Source organism: Achroia grisella, unplaced genomic scaffold, assembly GCF_030625045.1.
Source record: "Achroia grisella isolate CSIRO2021 unplaced genomic scaffold, CSIRO_AGI_Agris_v1 utg976, whole genome shotgun sequence".
NCBI classification, from domain to species: Eukaryota; Metazoa; Arthropoda; class Insecta; order Lepidoptera; family Pyralidae; genus Achroia; species Achroia grisella.
The window spans coordinates 1,926,279-1,952,539 of NW_026713078.1; the positions used below are offsets into that span (position 1 = coordinate 1,926,279).

Here is a 26,261-nt window from a genome sequence, read left to right on the forward strand (position 1 = left end):
TAAATAACACCAATGAATGCAAAGAGCAAAGTGCAAGCTTTGTTATCAGTTATTTGCTTATAAAGGCACATCGAGTCAGGTCGAGCGTCATTATTATATTAATTAAAACATATTTGTATTTATTTTAATAAATTGACAATGTTGTGGCAATTATTTTTAATAATAATAACACTATGGTTGGGATACGTACGATCGGAAACGTATATATGGAATCGGCACAAGAGGGAATTGTTCAAGAAATTAAATGAGGCCACAAAAATTCTGCCTGTTATTGGAATTAGTCATATATTCCTTGTAAGCGATAAAGGTAAGCAAAATTAAGAATATAGAATAGAATAGAATAGAAAATCATTTATTCAAATAAACTTACATTGAAGCACTTTTGAATAGTCATTACATTTTTTAATCTACCGCTCGTTCGGAAAGCTGTCTCATCACAAGAAGAACGAGCAAAAACTTGTATGTTGCTCTTTTAAATAATTTTATTATTACTTTACATTTTTAAGTTTAAGTGTGTGAATACAAACCACCAATTAGCACTAATTCTATTAAATACTCAAATAGAAAAAAACATTGAATATATAACCCACTGGTTAAACAATTAATAAGAGGAAATCAATCATAGTGATTAGAGCAGACCAGTCCCTACAAGCAGCACCCGTTCACGAGTATGACGGATGAGCCAGCCATCACTGCGCTCGACCATATTTTAGGGAGCCCAATGACCCGGCCCACCACGCCGCCACAAGTCTGGACATTTTAGTGAGCATGACTACTCAAAACACTAGACTACGTCAAAGCTACTTACAATATCTTAAAAGACTAGAAAGTTAATAAAATTACTTTCAAAATACTGTTAATATCAAATGATTTGGGCTAATATTTGGCGCTAAAGAGAACCTGTACCACTGCGACCATATATCTATTGTACTCTCTTTATTTTAGTTTGCTGCCTAGATTACCTAAAAAATGTAAACAAACTGGCTTTTTAAATAAAACGAAATTTAGTTGAGTGACTGCTGGTTCTTCTCAATTGAATCTGTATACTGAACTGGATGGTAAGGAAAATAATATATACTAATTGTACGCGGGACTTCGTTTGCGTGGAATTTTGCAACATTACTTTATTTTGCTAAAAGAAAATATTTTTTCTAAAATAAAAGTAGCCTAAGTTACTCCTTATTACATGAGCTGCCTGCCAATAAAAGTCCCATCAAAATTGGTCTAGCCATTTCAGAGATTAGCCGAAACAAACAGACAGACAGACAAAAATTGTAAAAAATGTTATTTTGGTGTATTCATAGGCATGTAGTAAAAAACGGTTATTTCAATATTTATTTTAAATAAAAAATTTACGTTCACAATCGGCTAAAATATTATATTGTAATCTATACTTATAATAAATCTGTAGAGAGGTCAATTCTGTACATGAAATATATTTCCAAAATCACTATCAGGGTGTGATTTCGATACTGCCCAGAAATGCAAAAGTTTTGTGTCTGTCTGTATGTTCGTTATAGAAACAAAAACTACTCGACGCATTTTAACGAAACTTGTTACAATTATTCTTCATACTCCTGGGCAGGTATACTTTTCATCGCGCTACGATCAATAGGAGCAAAGCATTGAAGGCAAATGTTAGAAAAAACACATCAAAACCACTGAACCGTGAGGAAGGACATACGCTACTTATTTAACGAAAACATAGACAAAGTCGCAGGCAACAGCTAGTGTTATATATTATTTAACACCAATGATTTGTTGATCTCTTAGATCGCATGAAAGGCCTTATGAAAATAGGACGATCAGCAATAAAACATGGGGGCATGGTAATTACATGGCTATAGGTAAGTATAATAGAATAGATAATTTTTATTCTCATAATGGGCAGGGCACATAGCTCGTAGGACAGATGGCCGTTGGGGCAGTAAAGTCCTCGAGTGGCGACCACGGACCGGAAGACGCAGCGTGGGAAGGCCTCCAGCAAGGTGGACCGACGATCTGGTCAAGATCGCTGGAAGGCATTGGATGCGAGCAGCGCAGGACCGATCGTCGTGGAGATCTTTGGGGGAGGCCTATGTCCAGCAGTGGACGTCTTCCGGGCTGCGATGATGATGATGATTCTCATAAACTCAATATGCAAAAGTCCATAAAGATGGCGGTTAACGTTTTGTAAAACTGCCAGACCTGGATGGTCTACCAGTTTAGTATACCGGCTCGAGTACTATTACTAAAGTGTAAATAAAAAAAGAGCATAAATTTGAAGATTGACAAATTTATTTCTTTATCGAAAGTATTAGAAATAAAATAAAATATATTATCCATAACGAGATGGGTATTGGAAAGTGCAAAAGTTCTGGAAAGCTCAAATCTTTAATTTTATTATCATGTAAAAGCTCATTTGAACTGAATAAAAGCTGAGTTTCTAACAATTGACATAACGTAGGAAATGCTTAAATTACGTTTATTTCAATAAAGGATTTTCTCTTCTATTCTATTCTATTCTATTAGGAGATGATCTATCTATACTTCTAATGATTTTTTTTTATTCTGGTGCAGGTTGAAGGCTGTAGTGGGAGATTCCAAGCGGCCAATACTTCCTGATGATTGAAGTATTAGGAAGCTGTGATTAAGGAAACACTTCGATTGTAGTTGTACCCACCAGTTACTGGCTCCGTGAGAAGTGTCGACAAGGAGTTTATTTTACGTTAGTATAAGATTTTAGTAAGAAATAACATTAATATAACAATAAATAATGATGCAAGCAAATACTTATTTCTGAGATATTCATACGAATAATAGATGGTCTCAGTGGTTGGTGGTGGATGCTTTTTGTGGGTTCGATTCCTCGCACGATACAAATATTTGTATTATTGATTGTTTGTAATGCTCTGGCTGTTTTCTATATATGTATATTATTTAGGTATTTACAAAAAATGCATTTAAGTTTTTTTATCAGTTGTCTAGTACCCATAACACAAGCGCTATGTGAATTGTCCTGGGATATTATAATTATTATAGCTGCACCACATAAAGGAATAACAATGTTTAAAAATATTGGTTAAAAATGTCAGTGTACAAAAAGACTCTTATAAAATTTCCTATTTGAATATATGGATCACTAGCAATTTAATTTTATTATTAACAACACAATATTATTATTTTCAATATATTTAGATTGTCTTATTGTTCTTTTTATATATTCGTCAATACAAAAAAAAACATATGTATAGTAACATACGCACAAACTTGACTATGTCATAATCATAAAAAAGTCAATATTAATTATTTATATATAATTATTAGTTAATAAAGTCATAAAAAAGGAGACTAGACATGTCATAGTATCTTTTCATCTCCAAGTACTAGGTAAGAACATAGCAACACACTACCCCACAATGGAATTTATAGAGTTCACGGTTAAAAGCCAATTAAAGATAAAGAAAAACCATGTAGATTCTATCAATGCGGTAAATATTATAAACAAACGAATATGGAACGTAACTGTAGTTCATTGAGACTCGTCCTATAAAATCAAACTGGATTTATTGCACATACGTCAACACAATATTCTTTACCTGTGTATTGCGTGGGTGGACTTCTAAAAGCATTAATAATTCTTCTTCATGGTTAGATTTTCTTTAAAAGGAAAAGAACACAGAATCAATATGGAAAGAGTTATTTTTGTGTTGACATAATTGAATAAAGAATGGTACAGTCGCCTGTATAAAAATACTTTAGCCCGAATCTCTTATTGCTTACAGAGAATAAATACGTTTTGGAGCCGAATGTAACGAGGACAATATATTTATTATTTTGATTATGAAATTAAACAAAAATTATTTTGTAACCTCTAAAAATACAATAACAATTTCTAATAACTTTTATGAAACTGAGTGTACTAAGATCTTTTTAATAATGTTATAAACGGGAAAGTTTGTGAGTGTGGATGGATGTTTGTTACTTTTTCACGCAAAAACTACTGAACGAATTTTGATGAAACTTTACAGTCATATAGCTTATACATCTGAATAACACAAGGACTATAAATTTCACGAGGATGAAATCGCGGGCACAGCTAGTTTTACTATATTATTTTGTGTCTATATATCACAAGAAATTTTAATAATTCTTTTAGAATATCTGATTATACTCCTCTTGGTCCATAAAATCCAATTCTACATATATTTATATATATGTCTTAATTTTGATTTAAGTAATTTTGATTTGAGTAATGCCTTGCTCTAAGAAGATATTGACTTGATACTTATTACAGCATCAGGCGTGAAGTTGGTACCAGGAGTAACTATCATGGTACACATATGGGCCATGCATAGGAATCCACGCTTCTGGGGTCCAGATGCTGATGAATTTCGCCGGAGAGATTCATTGACAGCATACTTGATCACCCGGCTGCGTTCATGCCATTCAGTTATGGCCCTAGAAATTGTTTAGGTACGTATAAATTGTCCAAAGCAGGGATGTTAGGGAGCTCCGTAACCGTAACCGAAACTATCGGATATCCGATATAAAAAATATCCGTAACCATAACCGAATCCGAAATAAGAGTTTCAGATAATATCGGATAGGGACGGAGCCTAATTGAGACACGTTATGTAACCATTTTATTGGCTATTTGTATTTTCCTTTTGAAATCCTTAAAAAATAAATATCCTTAACCGAAATTATCCGAAACTAATGGATGATCGGAAATAATTTAATATCCGCATCCGTATCCGTATCCGGTATAATAATCATTCCTATATCCAAAACCTATCCGTATCCGAAATTTCATATTCATAACATCCCTGGTCCAAAGCATATGTACATGCATAAATGAAATATCTCCTTTGGAAAGTATGCACTCTATCCTGAGGAGATAAAAACCATCGCTCCTAAGAATATCCTTCAACTCTTGTCCCTGACGGGTAACTTATGAAAAGGGGCGAGCACAATAGATCTATGTAGGTTGCAGTGCTACATCAGGTCTAACACACACGAGTGCACCATACCATTATCATCCATATAAAAAACCTGACAATTGCCCAAAACTATAAATTAAAGAAGCATATTTAACACCTCTCTATTTGCACACCGTAGTGATGTGAGAATGATTTTGTTATTCGCTAATATTGCAGTTGAATACGAAAATTAACGCTTACTATCTCTGCGGCTCTCCCTTGAATATGGTTTAAAAGTACTACGGTTTTTAGTATTAATCTTACTAATATTATATACGCAAAATTTTGTGAGTATGGATGGATAGATGAATAAATGGATGTTTGTTACTCTTACACGCAAAAACTGCTGAACGGATTTTGATGACACTTTACAGTAATATACCTCACACATCAGAATAACAGATAGGCTACAAATATCATGCGATGGATAGATGGATGAATGGATGAACGTTTGTTACTCTTTCACGCAAAAACTACTAAACGGATTTTGGTAGAATTTTACAATAATATAAGTTATATGACAATAATGCATAGGCTACAATTTAAAAAGATATAAATGTAAATTGGGCGAAATATAATGATAAATGTCAAATAAGAGTGAGACAGACGTTGCGCGGGTCAGTATCAATATATTCTGTTATTCGCCGGTACGCATCAACCAGTGCCTTTATCAGCTTCAACCGGCCTTCCCGAGGGTGGTGCATCTTCGACATCAAAATTTCCGGATCGAAATTTAACGAACCAGTTCTAGCACTGGCGTACTGTTAACACATCTTCTCCACACACATCGGTCAATTTCTTTCTGGCTTGAACAGCATTTTTGCCCTTTCTGTAGTAAAACAGTAAGATATGTCAAAAATGCTGCTTATTCCTCTCCATATTTAAAAGGGCACCAACCAAAAACTACTGCGTAGAATTAATTGTAATTTTTCACACACAAGCCTTGCTATATGAGCTCTCAAAGCATATAAAAATTATACGGCTTAAGTGTGGAGTTGAGTGCAAAAAATGCAATTAAATCCTAAGTTAGGAAAAAACGAAATTATTTTCCGAACAACCTAATAGATATTTGTTGATGATTTGTTTAATATAATTTATTATTTTTAGGTGGACAATATGCTATGATGTCTATGAAGACGGTAATCGCCAACTTAGTACAACAATACCGCATATTACCATCAGATAATATACAAATAATATTGGATGCGAGCAGCGCAGGACCGATCGTCGTGGAGAAGGCCTATGTCCAGCAGTGGACGTCTTCCGGGCTGCGATGATGATGATGATGATGAATATACAAATATATGACCCTGAGAAACCAGCCGTCCGTCTACCTTTACGCGTCCAATACAGTATGATGATGAAACATGTGGATAACTTCGAAATTAAATTAGAACTTAGGTCCTAAAACTAATCGCAAATAGTTATTTATTTAATATACATTATTCATATTATTAACAGGGTCTTACACGAATAATTTCATGGCAAATAAAGGTATTTAGGCTAGTATAACCTAGTCGAAAACCACAGCCCAAACCACTGGACGGATCCGGCTGAAATTTGGCATGCTGTTATGACGTAGGCTAAGAAAGGATTTTGATTAATTCTACCCCCAAAGGGATAAATTAACGCGAGCGAAGCCGCGGGCAAAAGCTAGTTTGTTATTCAAATGTAATAGTTGATTTAAGACTACAATACTTATTTTTATCTAGATACACCATTCTACGCGTCCAATAAAGTATTATTAAGAAACATGTGCATGACTTCGAAATCAAATTAAAACTTAAGTTCTAACGCTAATTCTAGTTACTCTATGAACAAATTAACAGTACATTATTTTATAGGAAAAATATGATTGCATTATACTAAAATCTGTAATAGCTAACATTAAGAGGAAGGGAATTGTTAGCAATGGGAACTAGTAACTCCCACAATGTGTTTCGACCTGGTTAGGTCTGGAAACCATGGTGATGAATTCTTGGTGAATTTGTCACGATGTGCTAACTGACCTGACCTCATGCTCATCTTATCATCCTCCACTGATACCCTGCCAGCGTAAACCGTTAGCGCAGGCAGGTGTACCACTTCATTATCATCCATAAAAAATAATAATGGAAGGTGGTTGTTAGTAATGTGGACTGATAATCCCATTGCTAGCAATCTACTATGTCAAGTTGACCTCCACGCGGTTCCCCCTGGAAACCATCGTGGTAAATTGTAAGTAGCCAAGTTGGGCTAACTGACTTTATGATTATTTTATCAACCAATAGCGCAGGCGGGTTATTCAATTATTCATATCCATAAAAATAACATTAGGAATAAAAAATCTTTAGGTAAAGATATCAGATTTTATGATACAGTCTAAAAAATGTCGTATTTGTATATATATATATATATATATATATGTGGGATTATCGCGTGTGAAACTTGAAGAATAGTCTTATATTATTAAATTATTTATTTTTATATTAAATTCGTCATTACATCGTCTTACGTCGTTCTGTCAACTCCTTCAATTGTATATTTAAAAATAAAACTATAATAAAAATGAATTCCACTTTCCATATATATCGAGACTGCAGTATTGCATCGTACCGTCGTAATAAATAAATATGTAAGACCCCGAGAATTCATGTTCTTCTAGATATAGAATCTAATATATACATTAAAAAGTGAAGCAAAGCAAACACTTGTACACCTATTTAAGAAAATTGCGTCGGCAAAGGAATATAACATATCTCACACGTATAGTTTATATAGAGATGGAGTACACAATGCTATTATTTTTTAATTATGCATAAAAATTACATTACATCAATTAAATAAAACATTACACACTGCTATTTTACGCACACATATTCTCTTTTGTGTATTGTTAAAGTCTTTTATTGAGAACTGATTAACATTGTTTGTGTTTAATATTATTTGTTTATCTTACCTTATAATAAGTACTAATTTTATTGCCGTTTTTTATGCGACACTAATTTTGTTTTTCATTATAATAAATTACATATATTTAGCTTATGTTAGGGGAACAATACGCTTTTATATTAAGGAATACTTTAATAATGAAACTGGAATATAGAATAGAGTAGAGTTGAGTACAGAAAAAATATTTAATTATTATATTAAAGATTATTTAGATTAAATTAAAATAAGTTCTAAACTTTTATTATTATTGTTATTTTCATTTATTTATTTTATTTATATAACTTCAATGCACAAAATACCAAGGTAAATGTACATATAGCGGACTTAACGCCTTACGGCATTTTCTACCAGTCAACCACAGGTTGTGCAGAGAAACTGTAGGCGATGCAAATGTAATGAATAAGAAACATAATATCTATATCATAAATAATATATATTTACTAAAAGTAAGTACATGTCACTCATGTCAAATCACTATAATGAAACTATAATTATAGTTAAAATAAAAATATAAATATATTGTATGTATTTGTATATATATGTACTTACTTTATTATATAATATGAATATAGTATTATTTTTCTAATCATTACATTTGCACCGCCTACAGTTTCTCTGCACAACCTGTGGTTCACTGTATGAACCGTGTGTACCCCTACATAGAGTTCAAAGTGGCTTGATACTAGCTAATACTATATATGGCTTGTTTCCGGATGTCGGGAATCTTGCAGTTCCCTAGCTGAGACGGACAAGTCTATTTAATTCTAGCAGATGTCGTCAACCCCACTCAAGAATTACTTGGATTATAATCCAAGAGGAATTTTATTAGCAATTCTATAATTTTAAAATAAATAAAATTATTTATGTGTGCTATAGTTTAGTTATGTTGTACTACCCTAATTTTTTTATATATTTTTAATTTTTCTACATAATCTTCAAAATTGGTAGAAAAGCATCCTATTACTATATGCTGAACAGGGTACTTTTGCCACCTTTAATTAAGTATCCATGTACACTCGCCGTTGCTATACAAGTACACTTCAAAGTCAGGAAAAATAAAACACTTTATTTTTCGACAAAAATAAAGTATATAAAGGGATCTTAATTACCACAATAAGAAAAACAATATGTACTTTTTTTTTATTCTTTTTTGTTCGGACTACTCTAATACTATTGGCCGCATCTGGCCTTTACAGCTTTACCGGACGTTAGGGGGCGAGTGCAGATGGCACTCCAAACCCGCGGAAGGACTTATGGAGTGGCTGAAGGTCATCTCCTGCCTGACGGATACGACTTTAGTCTGAGGGCACCACCATCATGCCGTCGTAATATAGTAGTTGAATGCCCGATATTGTGTTTGAGGTCGTCGTCTTCGCCGGCGAGGATGGTGTCGTGTGTGTGTGTAAAAGTGTGGTCGGGACATCAAAGGGTTTTAATGTCTAAACTGCTATGACAAGTAGCTATAAACGAAAACATATCGCGTTGTAGAAATTGAACAGCGCCATCTAGTGACAACTATGTAAACTAAATTTACAAAAGACGATTAAACAATCCTTTAAATGTAAATTGATTAGCAGCAATAAATTATTCTATTCTCATAATTGCCCATTACTAATAAAGTATCACGTTAGATCTACCTCCACACAGCCTCCTAGAAACCATCGTGATTTATTCACAGCAAATTCGCCATGATAAGCTAATTGACCTGACTTCATTCTCATTCTGTCTGATCCTCCACTAATGCCATTATTTTCTTCAGCGCATTATATTATTTTTACCATTCACGCGGCTTTATGTGTATATTATTTTATTATTTAGCGTAAGTTTTGTGAGCAAAATTTATAAATACATTTTTTATAATTCAACACTAGCCTAAAATGTTCATTCTTCTACCATCGACTTATTAATTAATAAAAAATTTGTACATAGAAAGCACCAGACCGATACAAACAATCATGAATCATGAATATATTTGTACCGTACGAGAAATCGAACCGGCAGTCATTGGAAGTAAAGCGGTATGCTAAACCGCTAGACCACCGAGGCCGTCGTTTGTGAATACTGCTAATCTCTTAAAAATTGTATAAAATTAACCACACTCTGTATTCTTGTGCTTTATATTTTACTAGCTACCCGCCCCGGCTTTGCTATGGTTTACATATATTATACATATAAACTTTCCACTTGAATCACTTTATCTGTTGCTAAAAACTACATTAAAATCCATTACGTAGTTTAAAAGATCTAAGCGTACAGACAGCGGAAGCGATTCATTTTATACTATATAAAGATGATACTGCATAAATAAACAAAGATTATTTGTATTTGTGAGGAATGAATATTTAATTTTTAATTATAATAATTCGAGAATTAATATTAAATAATTAATTATATAAATTCGATTAAATGAAGAGTTTCAAGACACCTGACTTAGTTCAGATAACTTGTATTTATATTCGTAACGAATAAATATTTAATTATAATTATCAATTATAATAATTCGAGAATAAATATTTAATAATTAATTATAATAATTCGATTAGATGAAGAGTTTCAAGACACCTGACTTAGTTCAGTGGAGTTCAATCAACCCTTCGCTAGTGCTTCCCGATCGGAGCGCACTCCGCTCAGGCGCAGGCAGTTGTGACTTTACCTTAGATCCATTCGTTGGTACAAACTGGTGTTTTATTAGCAAACAAGGTAAGTTCCAGTATATTTATTTATTTTCCATAATTTAGGTTTCAGGTATTATCAAACATCAAAGAAGGTATGTTATAAATTTATTACATTTACTATCTACTCGCCCCGATTTCGCACGGGTGTACATGTATTATACATATAAACTTCCGTCTTCAATCACTCTATCTATTAAAAAAAACCACTTCAAAATCCGTTGCGTAATTTTAAAGATTTAAGCATACGTAGGAACGGACAGACAGCGACAGTGACTTTTTTTTATACTGTGCAGTAATTTTCAATAAATTAGTTTTTAGATATTATTCTCATGAAGTGTTACAAATAATTAATAATAATATTATCATGTACTATGCGAACCTAAAAATATTAATCAATACAAAATTAAACACTATTAAAAACAAATGAATATATATATTATGCAGACTGTGAAGTAGTGAAATGTTAACAATAACTACTACCAAATAAATAACTATATTTTAACACTCTAATATATGTCTACATAAAAAAATATTTCATGCATACATATAAAAAAAATTAAGTATCCGTTTGTTATATCAAATTACATTATAGTTTTTCACAAAATACATGCGAAAGCATAAGTATTACTTACATCAAAACATTTACTCTTATTTTTGTCTATCTGTCTGTCTGTTTCTTCTTTTGACAGCACTTACAGTCGCTTATAGTTAATGTTAAAAGGATAACTTAGTTTTATTTCAGAAATGTTATTTATTTTAATTATTTTCCTATGGTCGCGGGTTCTGTTGTTTGCACAATACATTTTCTTTAATTGGTATGAGTTTTTGTATTGATCTCTATATATAATAAGTGTGTATTTAAAACAATATATTTAAGTATTTATACAGTTATTTACTTTTGAAAGTTGTTTAAGTACGCTTATGTTTGTGATGACAAAGACATTTTTGGACCACACATTCGATTTTTTCTTTGGCATAAAGTATCAATAGAATGTATTCAATCAACAAATCATTTATTCCAATAAACTTAATTTAAGCACTTTTGAATAGTCAACAATTTTTTTAAGTCTATCGCTTATTTGGAAAACTGACTCATCACAAGAAGAATAAGCAAGAAACTTGTGTATTGCTCTTTTAACCAATCCTTGTTTTACAAGTCGAAACGGGTGAATACAAGCTACCAACCAGCACTAATTTATTTAGGCTCAAATATAAAAACATTACAAGATGAAATCAATAATTTTGAAACATAATCTTTATCTATAAATATCTAAACATAAAAAGTTCTAATAATAGTACGTCCTATTTAAGTTACATAATGGAAACCATAGTGTAAACATGTCTAGGTCATTGGAACAAGTAGGCGTCAATTTTGGACCGCGCTCTATAAAATTGAACCGAAACTATCAATTTCCTTATTCTGTTCGCAAAGTAATCACTGTGTACTTTCACCAAACACTATTGTAATGCCATTGAATTTTACTCACTCTATGTATGCTCATTAGATTCATTTTCGTGTTGCAGATGCAGTGCTTCATTTGTGTTACATACATGATAATATTATGCAGTGGTCATCCGGCAAAAGACCGAGAAGTTTCATCTCAACACGAAAAGAGATCCTTATTTCATGACGTCATTGAATCTTTACGAATTCACTCTCAGCTACCTGAAGAAGTGAATCAAAATGAAGAAAATAATCTATCTCAAAACTATCATAGATTCGGTTACGAAGACGAATCTCCTGAAATCGCAATCGATAGAGGTTTTGTGCCAAGACGTAATGATCGTATAGAAATGCCGACAATTAACTATAGATACCCAAAAAGTCTGAATAATGATACAGTTGAGAAGAGCGATAAGCCTAAAGAAGAGTTTGTATTGTATATAGAAACTACAACTGAGGCCAAAACTACTCAGAAAACTAAAAAAACGAATCGTCCTTTTCGACCCAATAATAAAAATAAAGTAGCCAATAAAAATAAACAGAATGAAGAAATAGAAGACGAAATCGAACCAATCAACGATGAGAATCAATCATCTGAAAATTTTCCGTTGAGCAACAACATGTCTGGTCAAAGTCAAATTGGAAATAGAGAGTCCCAAACAGTCGTGAAACCGACCGTTATAATCAATATTAGAGGAACTATATCACACCAAGATGGAGAAATAAAATTAGGAAGTAGAGATAACAATGACACGGTTAATGAACCATCGAAAAACGTATTTCATATCAACCAAGAGATAAATGTAGACCGTGCTAATCGTAATATAAGTAAAAGAAAGGAAGCAAATACAATACGACACGAAGTCAAAATCGTTGGTAAAGTCGAAGATGACATGATGATGTGCGAGACAGGAACATGGAACCCACAAAAGAATCGTGAATCTCGTAAAGTTGACGTTTTACAAATTTTATTATCTGTTTAGTTTATAGAGTAAGAATGAGTATCTTCGTTTATAATTAGATTAAAATAAATAGACATATAAAGTTTATGTTAAACTTTATGGTAAGGATAATTTAGATGTAAAATCGCATTTTATGTGTACTGCAGATAAAATTGATCTTAATCAGAATAAAGATCTTCCACACTGCAATGGATAGTTTTATGAATTTCCATCTTTATAATTTTTGGTTTTATGGATAGACTCAAATAACTTTCATCACTTATAGAAAGCTTACATTAGCAGCGAGTAACAATACTCATAATTCATTTCTAGAAATTAATGACAATTACTTACAAATATGTATAGCACAGCATAATTCTCCAATATCGCGGCTGTAATAGTTTTTAATAATATTACTAACATAGACTTAAAGTGAGGCAATATGAGTTCAAATACATAATACAGATAAAATAATGAATCAACCACCAATATATTATGTAGGTACGTACGTGTATGTAGTTATATTTATATATGTATAATTATTTATTCATATTATGTATTATATTTTATAAGTATATTCGCATATGTATTTATATTTAATCATATCAAAGTGATCTTCTTATTATTTTATTTTTTTTAGATTTGAATTTCAATTTCTTAATGCACCCCCAACATGAATCTCTGTTTGCCCAATGGTTGACTGGGAGAAAATGCCTCAAGGTGTTAAGTCCGCCATGTGTACCTTTATTTATGTATTTGTGCATTAAAGTTTTAATAAATAAATAAATAAATAATATATTAATTATATCCGATATAAAAGCAGCGGTTAAAAAGCAGTTTATGGGCACTACTGTTCTCATTATGTATATTAATGACCAATGCGAGAATAACCATTTTTGGTTTTATATCACAGTACCGTTACTGGCCTGGTAGTCCTACGCTCGAATATACATGACACAGTCTTAATAACATTATCCTTGTTGATATAAAACATTGCTGATGGCCTCGGTGGTACAATGGTTAAGCACATCTTACTTCAGTTGGTCGCAGATTTAGTCTTCGCACGATACAAAAATATATAATTTATCAGTATGATATTGGTTATTTTCAAAATCGTATTCAAATATTTCTATCAGTTCTTTAGTACCAATAGTAACCCTATTTAAACTACGCAATGCTGGATGGAGATGGACTTTAAATAAGCGCTTACAGACCTATATAAACAATATTGGTCTTTGTGTTTTTTATGTATTCTATATAAGAAATTACTATTATTATTATAATTTAGTTTTCTAAGTTTAGAGATAATTTGGACAGTTTTTTAGTATTCTTTGTCTGAGATTAGGTTACCGTCCAGGTATTGTGTGCCTCCATTTTATAGTACCTACTACTCATTACTTTCCGATGTATGTATAAATCGTTAAGTATGAGATTTTTATTGTCGTGAACATGCATGTAATGTTATCTAGTTGTCAACAAGGGTTTACTTCGTTGTTGTTCGTGTATCATAGAACTAACTATCCACCCCGGTTTCGTACAGGTGTAGATATATTATATATATAAACCTTCCTCTTGAATTACTCTGTCTATTAAAAAAAACCGCTACAAAATCAGTTGCGTAGTTTTAAAAATTTAAGCATACATAGGGACGGACAGAAAGAGACAGAGACTTTGTTTTATACTATGTAATGGAAAATTTCTATTTTCCTATGAAATATTTATTGTAACCCGAATACTGGGAAATAGCAAGAGCTTTGGTAAGAATTGGTTTATCAAAAACAGTATTTGCGCCCATCTGCAAAACAAAGTATAAAGAATTACCCAATTCTAATATTATTACCCTTACCATGGTTTTACTCTATTATTATATTTAGACCATGGTTATATAATGGAGAACTCATACAGAAAAGTATGCTATATGCTTCAGGTAGTGGTGAAGTAGGTATTTTGAAATGGACAAAACATTACAAATTTTGGTTAAAATACCAATCTTCATCATGTGACACTTATCTCTTTTATTCCCTAATACTAAAATATCATCATCATCATTGCCTTGCCTTTATCCCATTATTTGTTCATTCTCTTCCACTGCTCTCTATCGATCGTCATATCTGAACATACTTTTCTTTTTATTCATATCATCTTTCACACAATCCAATCCATCTTTTCTTAGGGCGTCCCCTCCCTTTACATCCATCCACATTCATATTACACACTTTCCATAAGACATGGTCCTCGTTCCTCCGCATAACTTGCCCTAATACTAAAATATGTATATGGAAAGTTGTCTTTCGCCATCTCAGATAGATACAGGTAGTAATGAATTTAAATATGATAGACAACTCCTACAGAAAATTTGCTATATCCTTCACCGTTTCTAATAGGTATTTTGGTTTGGACAAAAACATTACAAATTTTGGTTAATATACTAGAGTTCATCATGATAACACTCATTTCTTTTACCCTCTAAAACAAAAATATGTATATAAAATTATCTTTCACCATCTCAAATAGGTACAGGTAATACTTGAGTTGGAAAAAAACATTACAAATTATTGCTAAAATACCAAACTTTATCATACCTATGGCAACATATGTTTTTATCATCTAAAACAGAGTTTTTTTTTAAACTATTTGTAGATTATCGTCCGTCGTCTTGTTGATACTAATAAGGCCTGACGTGTGGGTGGTCATTTAAAAACGATAGTACAACGGTAAAACAATAAAACTCCGTAAAGTGCTAATTGGGACTATATCCGTTCACGCAGTGTTCAGAATAATAAAATCATGTCTGTACATCAAGAGTATTGATTATGTGAAATAACCCATAATTATGGGCATACATTTTGTTCTGCAAAAAACCGCCTGACCACCCATCTACATAAAATTTATACAGTTGTAGCCCGCGAGTTTGTCCGCATAATCTTTCATACTTCATCCTTCCAGACTAATTTTAAAAATTATATCTTATATATAAAATTCTCGTCACAGTTTTCGTTCCCATACTCCTCCGAAACGGCTTGACCGATTCTCATGAAATTTTGTGAGCGTATTGAGTAGGTCTGAGAATCGGCCAACATCTATTTTTCATCCCCCTAAATGGTAGGGGTAATCCACCCCTATTTTTTTTTTTATTTTAAGGCAATACAACGTTTGCCGGGACAGCTAGTTATATATAAAATTCTCGCGTCACAATGTTAGTTACCATAGTCCTCCGAAACAGATTTACCGATTTTTCTGAAATTTTATATGCAGATAGATAGATAGAGAAGGTCTGAGAATATATGGCTGCTATTTTTCATAGCCCTAAGTGATAAGGGTTGTCGACCCTTAACATTTTTAATTTTTTGTCAAAATTTATATATTTTATTTTTTTATAATTAAAAATAAATTTGACCTAAATTTTCATCCTTCTATCACCAACCCCTATTTTTTGAAATCGATTTTAATTTATAAGGCAAAACAATGTTTCGGTCATTGGTTATAACATTCTGAGAAGAACTGGCAAGAAAATTAACTGGAACTTCATATCAAATATATTGTGCCGTGCAGATAAACCCGTAGAAAAAGCTGGTTTTACAGAATAAAAGAAATTGTCTTATGTATATATATGTCGATTGTGGGTCAGGACAGACAGACAGAAAGGTACAGTATTAACTTAATTGTATCATGGAAAGTTGATTTCGGCTACATTCGAGGGAACGGAAAGGAGATCATCCTTTCACAACGACCTAAATGTGTTTATTAAATTGTCAATTAAATTAAATGAAATAATTTTTTGTGCGATCTACTTTGATTTTTTAATCATACTCAATTCAAAATACCTTTATTCATGTAGGACTATTACAGACAGTTTTGATATGTCAAATCTACCGTCAGTTCGGAATGATTTCGAGATGAGAAGTACTGATATGAAACTCAGCTCGCATTCTTTTCAAATAAATGTTGTACATGTTTACAATAATACAGATTCATTTTTAAATTCAAACTTGAATGAATTGAGTGACCATCAGCATATGCTATTGCAAAAGCAAAGGTCTAATCAGTGTTCGTAACCCGAACAGACCAGTCCCCAACAGCAGCACCCGTTCACGAGTATGACGGATGAGCCAGCCATCCGGCCCACCACGCCGCCACAAGTTTGAACTTTATAGCGAGCATGACTGTTTTAAGTTCCTCCACTACGTCATTTAAAGTATTTACAGCAATCACAGTTTTCCCACTCATGAATACAAGGGTTTGCACCGAGCGAGGAATCGAATAATCGGATAGAAGATAGGAGACACCAGGTGGTGTGCTAAACTCGACTGCTGAGGCCGTTAATAAGTAAGTAATTCATCAACAAACCATCAGTATAAAATGCTGTAAGTATAAAGTGCTACAAAAACTGGAAATAAATGTTGACGAAAGATCCACGTCATAGGACATATGGTATAAAACAATACAATGTCAGCCTCCTCGTATACCCTGGTTCACACTCACAAAGATCAATAGACAGTCCATTGTTACTGCGAATTAACAACTTTCCGGACACATTCCATTAAATAAATTTGCTTATTTGACAGCCTCGGTGGTCTAGCGGATTAGCACACCGCTTTACTTCCGATGGTCGCAGGTCCGATTCCTTGCACCGTGCAAATATTTGTATTCATGAGTATGATTCTTTATATCGGTTTGGGTGTATGCTGTGTATTATATGTGTATTTTCAAAACAAAATATCTAAGTATTTATATAAATAGTCTAGTACCCATAACACAAGCTCTGCTTACCATGGGCCTAGATGGCGCTGTGATCATTGTCCAGGGTTATTTATTTAATGACAAAACTGAGTTCCCTAATTGTGAAGCTTGTGGGAAAGAAGATCTGTATCATATTTTGATGGAATGTGTTCGCAATGCATCTAAAAGAGAATATATCATCTAAGCTCTACAGTTAAATAGGTTAGACATAGGAGTATTCCATGAAATATTGGCAGAGCCAGCATCCGATGCAGACAAGTTAGTGGTATCAAATTATTTTAAGTTTTTTACGTTTATTTTTTTGTTATTTAGTATAGGTACGATAGTATTATGATCATGACATTTTGTGTACAAAAATACCAAAAAAAAAATAAAGAGAAAATAAAAAACAACTGACTATAATCAACCAACGAAGTACTGCTGTCACCTAACAAAGTAATCAACAAAAAAGTCATCATCATCATCGGAAATACTATGGTAGATTATACATTACGGTTGCCACTTTCCATCAAGTGGACCGGAAGCTCATTTATAAAAAAACTTTCAATTCACACTGAATACTATTTAATATGACAAGATGGCATAGATATAAGAAGTAGGTACATGAGGTCATGCATGTTTCTTCAATTTTATGCCTTATCATGGACAATGCATGGTGCATATCATATAGAAAAATTACATACATTATGAGACCAATATATTATTGTTTTATTATCTTTTGTTCCTATCATTTAAATACAGATATATATATCATAAAAAAGACACAAAACTAGTGTAATTTGTTTATAATGTTAGTGCTCAGTCTACGATTTCAAACTAGTTTTATTGTTGAATAGAATAGAAAATTCTTTATTCAAATTAACTTAAATTTAAGCACTTTTTTAATACTTATGTTTTTTAATTACCATTCAATTTTTTGTGATGAGACAGCTTTCTGAAAGAGCAGTAGATTAAAAAAATAAGTATGTTAAAAATACTTAAATTGAGCGCATACAATATTGCAAGAAACTTGTGTGTTGCTCTTTTAAATAATTGATGTAACTTTACATTTTTAAGTTGAAATGTGTGAATACAAACTAATTAGCACTAATACTATCTATATCTTGCTACATAAGTTCAGCATGACCTTTTTGTAATAAAAAATTAATCATCAACATGACTTATTATACCATGGCGGGATATAAATAAAGAAATAACTATAATAACTAAGCTATAAAAATAAAATGTTTTCGTGTAAAAAATTTGATAATTTTTTATCAACATGTACTGTTATAAAAATCACATGTTTTGATTTAACAGATGAAGTAAATTACTTTTCTCTTCATACTGGCACATAAGAATTACAAAAATAATTAAGATATTTTTTTATACTGGCACATAATAATTTCAAAAATGGTTGCTACCTATGCATTATTAATTAAACGACTAATTTAAACAGAACCGTACAGAATATATATAATTAAAATCCTTTCTTCGACTTCATTACTTTTAGTTAGCGCATCTGACAGCCACATGTCACATTTATCATGTTTATTTAAGATAATAATACATGCAAAAATACAACACTAACAATTAAAATAAATGGCACGTCGTAAATTATATTACAAAACATATGAGCGCTGTCAAAATTATTTAACAAATATCTAATTAATATTAAAAACAAATATGAGAAAGCACTGTTGACAGCACTAGCTAATCAAGTATTCAAGTACAAGTTTAATGACTTTGGTTGAACTCAAAGTAAAAACTAAGTGATGTATTACTCTCATAAATATCATCGAAATTGATTTTTTTTATATCACAGGAGATAAACGAGTCTGGGCCTCACCTGATGGTAAGTGATTACTGCCATCCATGAGCATCCGCAAGTCCTGCAACACCAGGGGAATTGCAAGTGCGTTGCCGCATTTTTAAGAAGGAATAAACTCTGTTCTTGAACGTTTCAATATCATATCGCTTGGTATCGGTTCGGAAATATCATTGCTGAAAGGTGATTCCACAATGTGTGAATATCTTTACATAGTATAAATAAAGTATTATGTTATCTGTGGTATAAAGTGAAGTCGCTTCCGTTCTCTATTCTCTAATATCAAATTCAAATTAAAAAATCATGTAGGACATTTTAGCCACATATGAACATAATTTTTTTTTATTATAATTTTTTCCCTACCGGTAACTCCAGTTATATCTCTCCTCTCTCGGAAACTCCAGTTCAGAATATAAATTCAATTGAGAAGAACTGGCAAGAAACTCAATTGAATTTCTTCAAATCTTTTAAACTACGTAACAAAGAGGGGAAGGAGATTGCTAGCAATGTACCATGTCAGGTCGACCTCCATGCGGTTTATCCTGGAAACCATCATATTAAATTCCTAGTAAATTTAACACTGACCTGAGCTTATACTCATCTTATCATCCTCCACTGGTGCCCCGCCACCGTAAACCGTTCGCGCACCGGGACCATTCCATTGTCATCCCTTAAAAAAACTACACAACAGATTTTAAAGCAGTTTTAGCAATGGATAGAGTGATTCAAGATGAAGGTTTATATGTATAATAGATGTAGGTAGGGGATTGTTGGTAATGAGAACTAATTACTCCATTGCTAGCAATCTACCAAGTCAGGTTGATCTCCACGCGAGCCCCCCTGGAAACTATCGTGATAAATTCCTGATGAATTTGTCACAATGGGCTAACTGACCTGACCTCATACTCGTCATATCATCACCCATTGGTGCCTCGTCAGCGTAAACCGTTAGCGCATGTGGGACCATTAGTACAGGGGAAAAAACTATATAACGTATTTTAACGCAGTTTTTAGAAATAGATAGACTAATTCAAGATGAAGTTTTATATATATAATAATATGTACACCCGAGCGAAGCCCCCTCCGATCGATCCCCCGTCCAATTCAAACGGGGATCGAAATTACGACGGCCTGAGCCGAGGTTCGAACCCCTAGTGGTGCCCTCAGACTAAAGTCGTATCCGTCGGGCAGGAGTTGGCCTTCAGCCGCTCCATAAGTCCTTCCGCGGGTTTGGAGTGCCATCTGCACTCGCCCCCTAACGTCCGGTGAAGCTGTAAAGGTCAGCTGCGGCCAACAGCATTTAGAGTAGCCCGAAAAAGCCGAGCGAAGCCGGGGCGGATAGCTAGTTCAAAATAAAATAGCTGTATCGTTTTTCACTTTAAAAGTTAAGGTAATCATTTGTCTAATAAAAAATATTTTGTTGCTACTGATATGTTTTGATCACATTGATAAATTGAATCATTAATCTCGTGACATTGAAATAGAGGTACACATAGTATTTTATATCGACATATTTACTTATAAAAATTGTAGATTTATATTATATAGCGACTATGTCCGTGTGGAATTTAACTTTATTTTCTAAAATAAAAGTAGCCTAAGTTACTCCTTATTACTAACTCAGCTAACTGCCAAAAGTCCCGTCAAAATCGGTCCAGCCGTTTCAGAGATTAACCGGAACAAACAGACAGACAGACAGACAAAAATTCTAAAAAATGTTATTTTGGTGTATGTACCGTATTTATATTCATATGGATATAGTAAAAAACGGTTATTTCAATATTACAAACAGACACTCCAATTTTATTGGAGATAGATTATATGTAATTAACTATTATGTGGCTTTCTGTTTTGATATTTGTTTCCTTACTTTTTTACTTTATTGTACACATAAAATTGACAAAATTATAAAATATCATTATTCTTAAATACTCTGGAATATACGAATAAACTTTTGAACGAAGACTTTAATGTTACCACACAGCTTCTTTGTTACATCTAAATGTAAACTTTACTGTGAATATAATTTATAAATTAGAGAAATTATTTAAGAAGTATAACCCTGGACAATACAAACAGCGCCATCTAATCCCATGGTAAGCAGAGCTTATGTTATGGATACTAAACAACTGATATAAATACAAAGATTTTTTTTGTAAATGCATACATACACACATATACTGCACTTACTTGGTTTCGGCCCGTATGTGTGGTAAAAACCACCAAAAGCTGAGAAAATGCGATTATAACGTAAATAAATAATAATATTAATAATATTGGGACAATTCACACAGCGCCATCTAGAGCCAAGTTAAACTAGCTAAAGCTTGTGTTATGGGTACTAGATATCTGTTACAAATACATAGATATTTTTTTTCATAAATACACACATATTATACATAGATAACACCCAGATTGATACAGATAATCCTACTCATGAGTACAAATGTTTGCAGCGTCCGAGATAAATCGAACCTGCGACCATCGGAAGTAAAGCAGTGTGCTAAACCACTAGACTACCAAAGCCGTCAATAAACGAAGAACCGTAACTTTCTTTATACCTACTCTTAAATTATGTTTACTACCTAATTAGTCCCATAAAGGTGAGTGTGAATTTATGAATTCTAAAAAATCTTATAATATTATAAAGAAACAACTTAATACTATAACATCGATAAAAGAATAGTTTCAATCAACAAAGATGCTCTACTTTCACCTGTCGCATCCCTGTGGCCGTACTTGAAGAACTCGAATTAATGAAATGAAAAACATATTAAATTCATGATATTAAAGTTATGAAATTTATGGTAGAGAATACCATATGGCATTGAACTCGCCTTTTGTATACTTGATTTTGTATGATAAAGAATTAAAAAATTGCATAAGAGTCATTTGTAAGTAATAGTTTAACATAATGAAATTAGTTCTACATATTAGTCATTTCTAACATGCAATACTGTATAGTACCTACTGCATTTTTATTTAAAATTGAATACAAATTTAAAATTTCATTCAAAATATCGTCAATATACTTAATTAATAAAAATAATCTCGTATAGTCATGATATTAAATTATATTTATTCATGTACGTCTATTATAGATTCTTATGATATGTCAGTCTATTTGTGTACTTCCAGTTACCACATTAATAATAATGTAAATAAAATTTAAATATAAAAAGTTATTAATATACCACCAAGCACCATCTAGTCTCAAAATATTAGAACTTACATTTAGCAAAGTCCAGATAAGTAATGTTTACACTTTATTAAATATTATTTAGTATGAATACAAATAAATATAAAAAAGTCAAGACCATCATCTGCTTCTTCCTTATCCCATTTATTTGGGGTCGGCGTAATATGTTTTTCGCTTCCATTCATCCCTGTTCGCAGTCATCGCGTTATTTACTCCCTTTCTTACCATATCATCTTTCACACAGTCCATCCATCTCTTTTTCGGCCTTCCTCTGCCCTTATAACCATCCACATTCATTTGTAACACCTTTCTTAAAATATTATCTTATTATCTTAAAATATAAAAACGTCAAGACCAATACACTAATAATAATACCCAGAATAAGGAAATATTTATAACCATAAATACGAATATGTACATATCTGTTATATATCGGTTATAGCCTGTATCGATCTGGATGTTTTGATGTATATTATGTATGTATTTACAAAAAAAATTAAGTACTTATATCCATTGTCTAGTACCCATAACACAAGCTTTACCAGTAGGTATCTATATCCAAACTAAGTATAGTTTGGATCATCAGGAAAATAAGAATCGCAGATTCTTATTTGTGCATTTCGTGTCACAGGAAAATAATATAAATTTATACATAAATTAAAATATAAAATGATGTGATCCCAGACTGGAATAACTGCCTACTTTTATTATCGAAGTACAAGCCGTAAAGCAATATAAGTTAACTACGCATATACCTGTATATGCCTGCAATATTATAAACCATCTAACAACGCATCCCAGCTTCTCAAAGATACGTTACAAATCTTTGAATTTCTCGGCTTGTTCTATACTATAACACGCGTGTATTATACATATAAACCATCCTCTTGAATCACTCTATCTATTACTGAAAACTGCATTAAAATCCGTTGCGTAATCTAAAAGATATAAGCGAACAGACACCGGCGGTGATTTTATTTCATATTGTTTAAAGATAAACCTAGAACATATTTTTCGCACCGACATAAATTCACAATTATCCCATTTTTACCTATATATGATACTTCATTTGTACTTCTCAGAAATACTAAAATTGCCACTGGTCTGTTTAACGAGACCAGCTCAGTTTTTTACGAACATTGCACGCGAGTTTTTTTCGACTAGTTTTGCATTCGTGAAAGGCGCACGTAGTAGGTCCAGATGCGAAGCATTTAGCAAAAGCTGACGAGATGTGACCGAGGCCCGAATTCAATAAGTGACGGTCACACCGTACGCACGTACCCGTCGACGTATATTTTGATATTGTTAGAAAATAATGGCGCAGCACTACTGTATTGGATTTATGGTGAGTTTTCTTGTTATAATAAATTTATTATATATTAAAATAATATTCATTTATTCAGATATTTCTCAAATAATTTTGATTGTAATTGGTCTTGTATTTGACAAATATAATTTCTATAGGTTTCCCATATCTTTACATACTATAAAAGGATATTGCAAATTCAAATTCAAAAATCATTTATTCATGTAGGACATTTTAGCCGCTTATGAACGTCAAGTTTTTACATTTTAATTTTTTTCCCTACCGTCTAGTTCGGTATATAGATCCAATTGAGAAGAACTGGCAAGAAACTCAATTAAATTACTTTTTTTTAAAAAGCCAGTTTATTTACAATGTATGGGTATTTATATAAGTGTCTATGTCTAACATTAAATGAAAATCCCTTACATGAACAACTATTGCCATGCACGCTCGTCAAGTAATCATTTAGGCTTTGCTCAGTAAATATGATTTAAGATTGAATTTATTTAAGGGTTATTATATATACTTATTGTAAATTTTTATACCTATTCCCATAAAAGACCTATTGACTTTTTCTAAACGATACTTGGGGACAGCAAGTTTGTCTTTAAATCTAGTATTAATATTATGAATATTGCTGTTTTTTGCTTCCACTGTCCGTTCGCTTAGATCTTTTAAACTACGTAACGGATTTTGATTCACTTTTAGGAGTAGATAGAGGGATTCAAGAGCAAGCAATTAATATGTATAATACATGTGCATCCATTGCAAAAACTACATGTAAATTATTTTACTATATCGATTTATAGAGTGCCTAAAAACCAAAATTTCAATTACAATAAATGAAAGAAAAATAAAAACTTTTCAGATTATTAAAAATAAAAATTAAATAATCTTCTACATTGAATGTTTTAAAAGTATATTTTATTATATAGCCTTCGATTATTATCTAATCTTATTAGTGTATTATTATTCGAAATTTATTTCTAAGCAGAACGGCTGCATTATATATGTATCGTAACTTTCTCTGTGATATATGGTAAAAACAAAATCTAGGTTGTAAACTGTTTGGCAAGCGAATCGTATTCAAATCCTTTCAATCATTTATGAATACATAAGAAAACTTTAAGTATCTAAATAGGAATTCTTACATTACAGAACTATTGTAATATAATATAAATTTTAATAAAATCTATATACATATATATATAACTCAAAGGTGACTGACGTAATGATCTATCAACGCACAGCCCAAACCACTGGACGGATCGGGCTGAAATATTGGCATGCAGGTAGATGTTATGACGTAGGCATCCGCTAAGAAAGGATTTTGATTAATTCTATCCCCAAGGGGATAAAATAGGGGATGAAAGTTTGTATGAAACTTTGTCAATTTTGAACCGATCGGGCTGAGACTTTGCATGCCTAAAGCTACTATGACGTAGGCATCCCCTAAGAAAGGATTTTGATAAATTCCACCCCAAGGGGATAAATTAACGCGAGCGAAACCGCGGGCAAAAGCTAGTATAATATAAAAGAGCAACACACAAGTTTCTTGCTCGTTCTTCTTGTGATGAGACAGCTTTTCGAACGAGCGGTAGATAAAAGAAATTGTTATGACTATTCAAAAGTGCTTAAATTAAGTTTATTTGAATAAATGATTTTCTATTCTATTCTATTCTATATATTATGTACATTTAATAAAAATAATTTATAATAGGTAAAAAGATTACGAATATTATATACAGATAAAAGATTTTTTGAGAGTATATGTATTTGTGGAGCAATTTTGACAGCCTCAGCATCGTTTTGAAAAACTCTGTCATCATTTGAAAGTTAGAAGAAATGTTCAAGATAAATATTGTCCTGTTTATGCATTGTTCAATACGATTAACGTTAGGATCCTCCGCCGTCCAATTAAATTTAATAATAATAAACTCTTTATTGTGTACACAGAAGAAAACAACAATAAATAGAAAAATAATAACAAAAGGCGGTCATATCGCTAAAAGCAATTTCTTACATTACCTGTTATAAAATACACTTATATCTGTATTAATAATAAAGTTTAAAAATTAATACATAAAGTGTTTTATGTAGTATTTTTTTTATTAAATACAACTCACTAACTTATTAGTTAGTTCCATTCGTTGCTATTGCGTAGAATTTAGACGGCATGTCTAGTATCCTGTAAGGATTCAGATGTCAGGCCTTATGTATCTTGTAAATTGACTACGTAACATACCCACTAGACCCG

The 26,261-nt window shown here is 32.2% G+C and overlaps 2 protein-coding genes across 4 annotated transcripts; both read left to right on the forward strand.

Moving 5' to 3' along the window:
- The first annotated feature begins 74 nt into the window (after nt 1-74).
- Nucleotides 75-6,546, forward strand: LOC131854309 (uncharacterized). 3 transcript variants are annotated; one of them, XM_059205406.1, is made up of 3 exons: nt 75-307; nt 6,069-6,145; nt 6,253-6,546. In XM_059205406.1, the coding sequence occupies exons 1-3, from the start codon at nt 139-141 to the stop codon at nt 6,367-6,369; spliced, it is 363 nt and encodes a 120-aa protein (XP_059061389.1). In that variant the 5' UTR covers nt 75-138; the 3' UTR covers nt 6,370-6,546. The 3 variants fall into 3 exon arrangements, 1 of the variants encoding a protein (XP_059061389.1); XR_009358045.1 differs by lacking the exons at nt 6,069-6,145; nt 6,253-6,546 and adding an exon at nt 946-1,235; XR_009358044.1 differs by lacking the exons at nt 75-307; nt 6,253-6,546 and adding an exon at nt 2,619-2,707 and having other exon boundaries at nt 6,069-6,151.
- Nucleotides 6,547-10,498: 3,952 nt separating this feature from the next.
- LOC131854305 (uncharacterized) lies at nt 10,499-13,030 on the forward strand. The gene is made up of 2 exons (XM_059205403.1): nt 10,499-10,592; nt 12,092-13,030. The coding sequence occupies exon 2, from the start codon at nt 12,092-12,094 to the stop codon at nt 12,992-12,994; it is 903 nt and encodes a 300-aa protein (XP_059061386.1). The 5' UTR covers nt 10,499-10,592; the 3' UTR covers nt 12,995-13,030.
- Nucleotides 13,031-26,261: the final 13,231 nt, after the last annotated feature.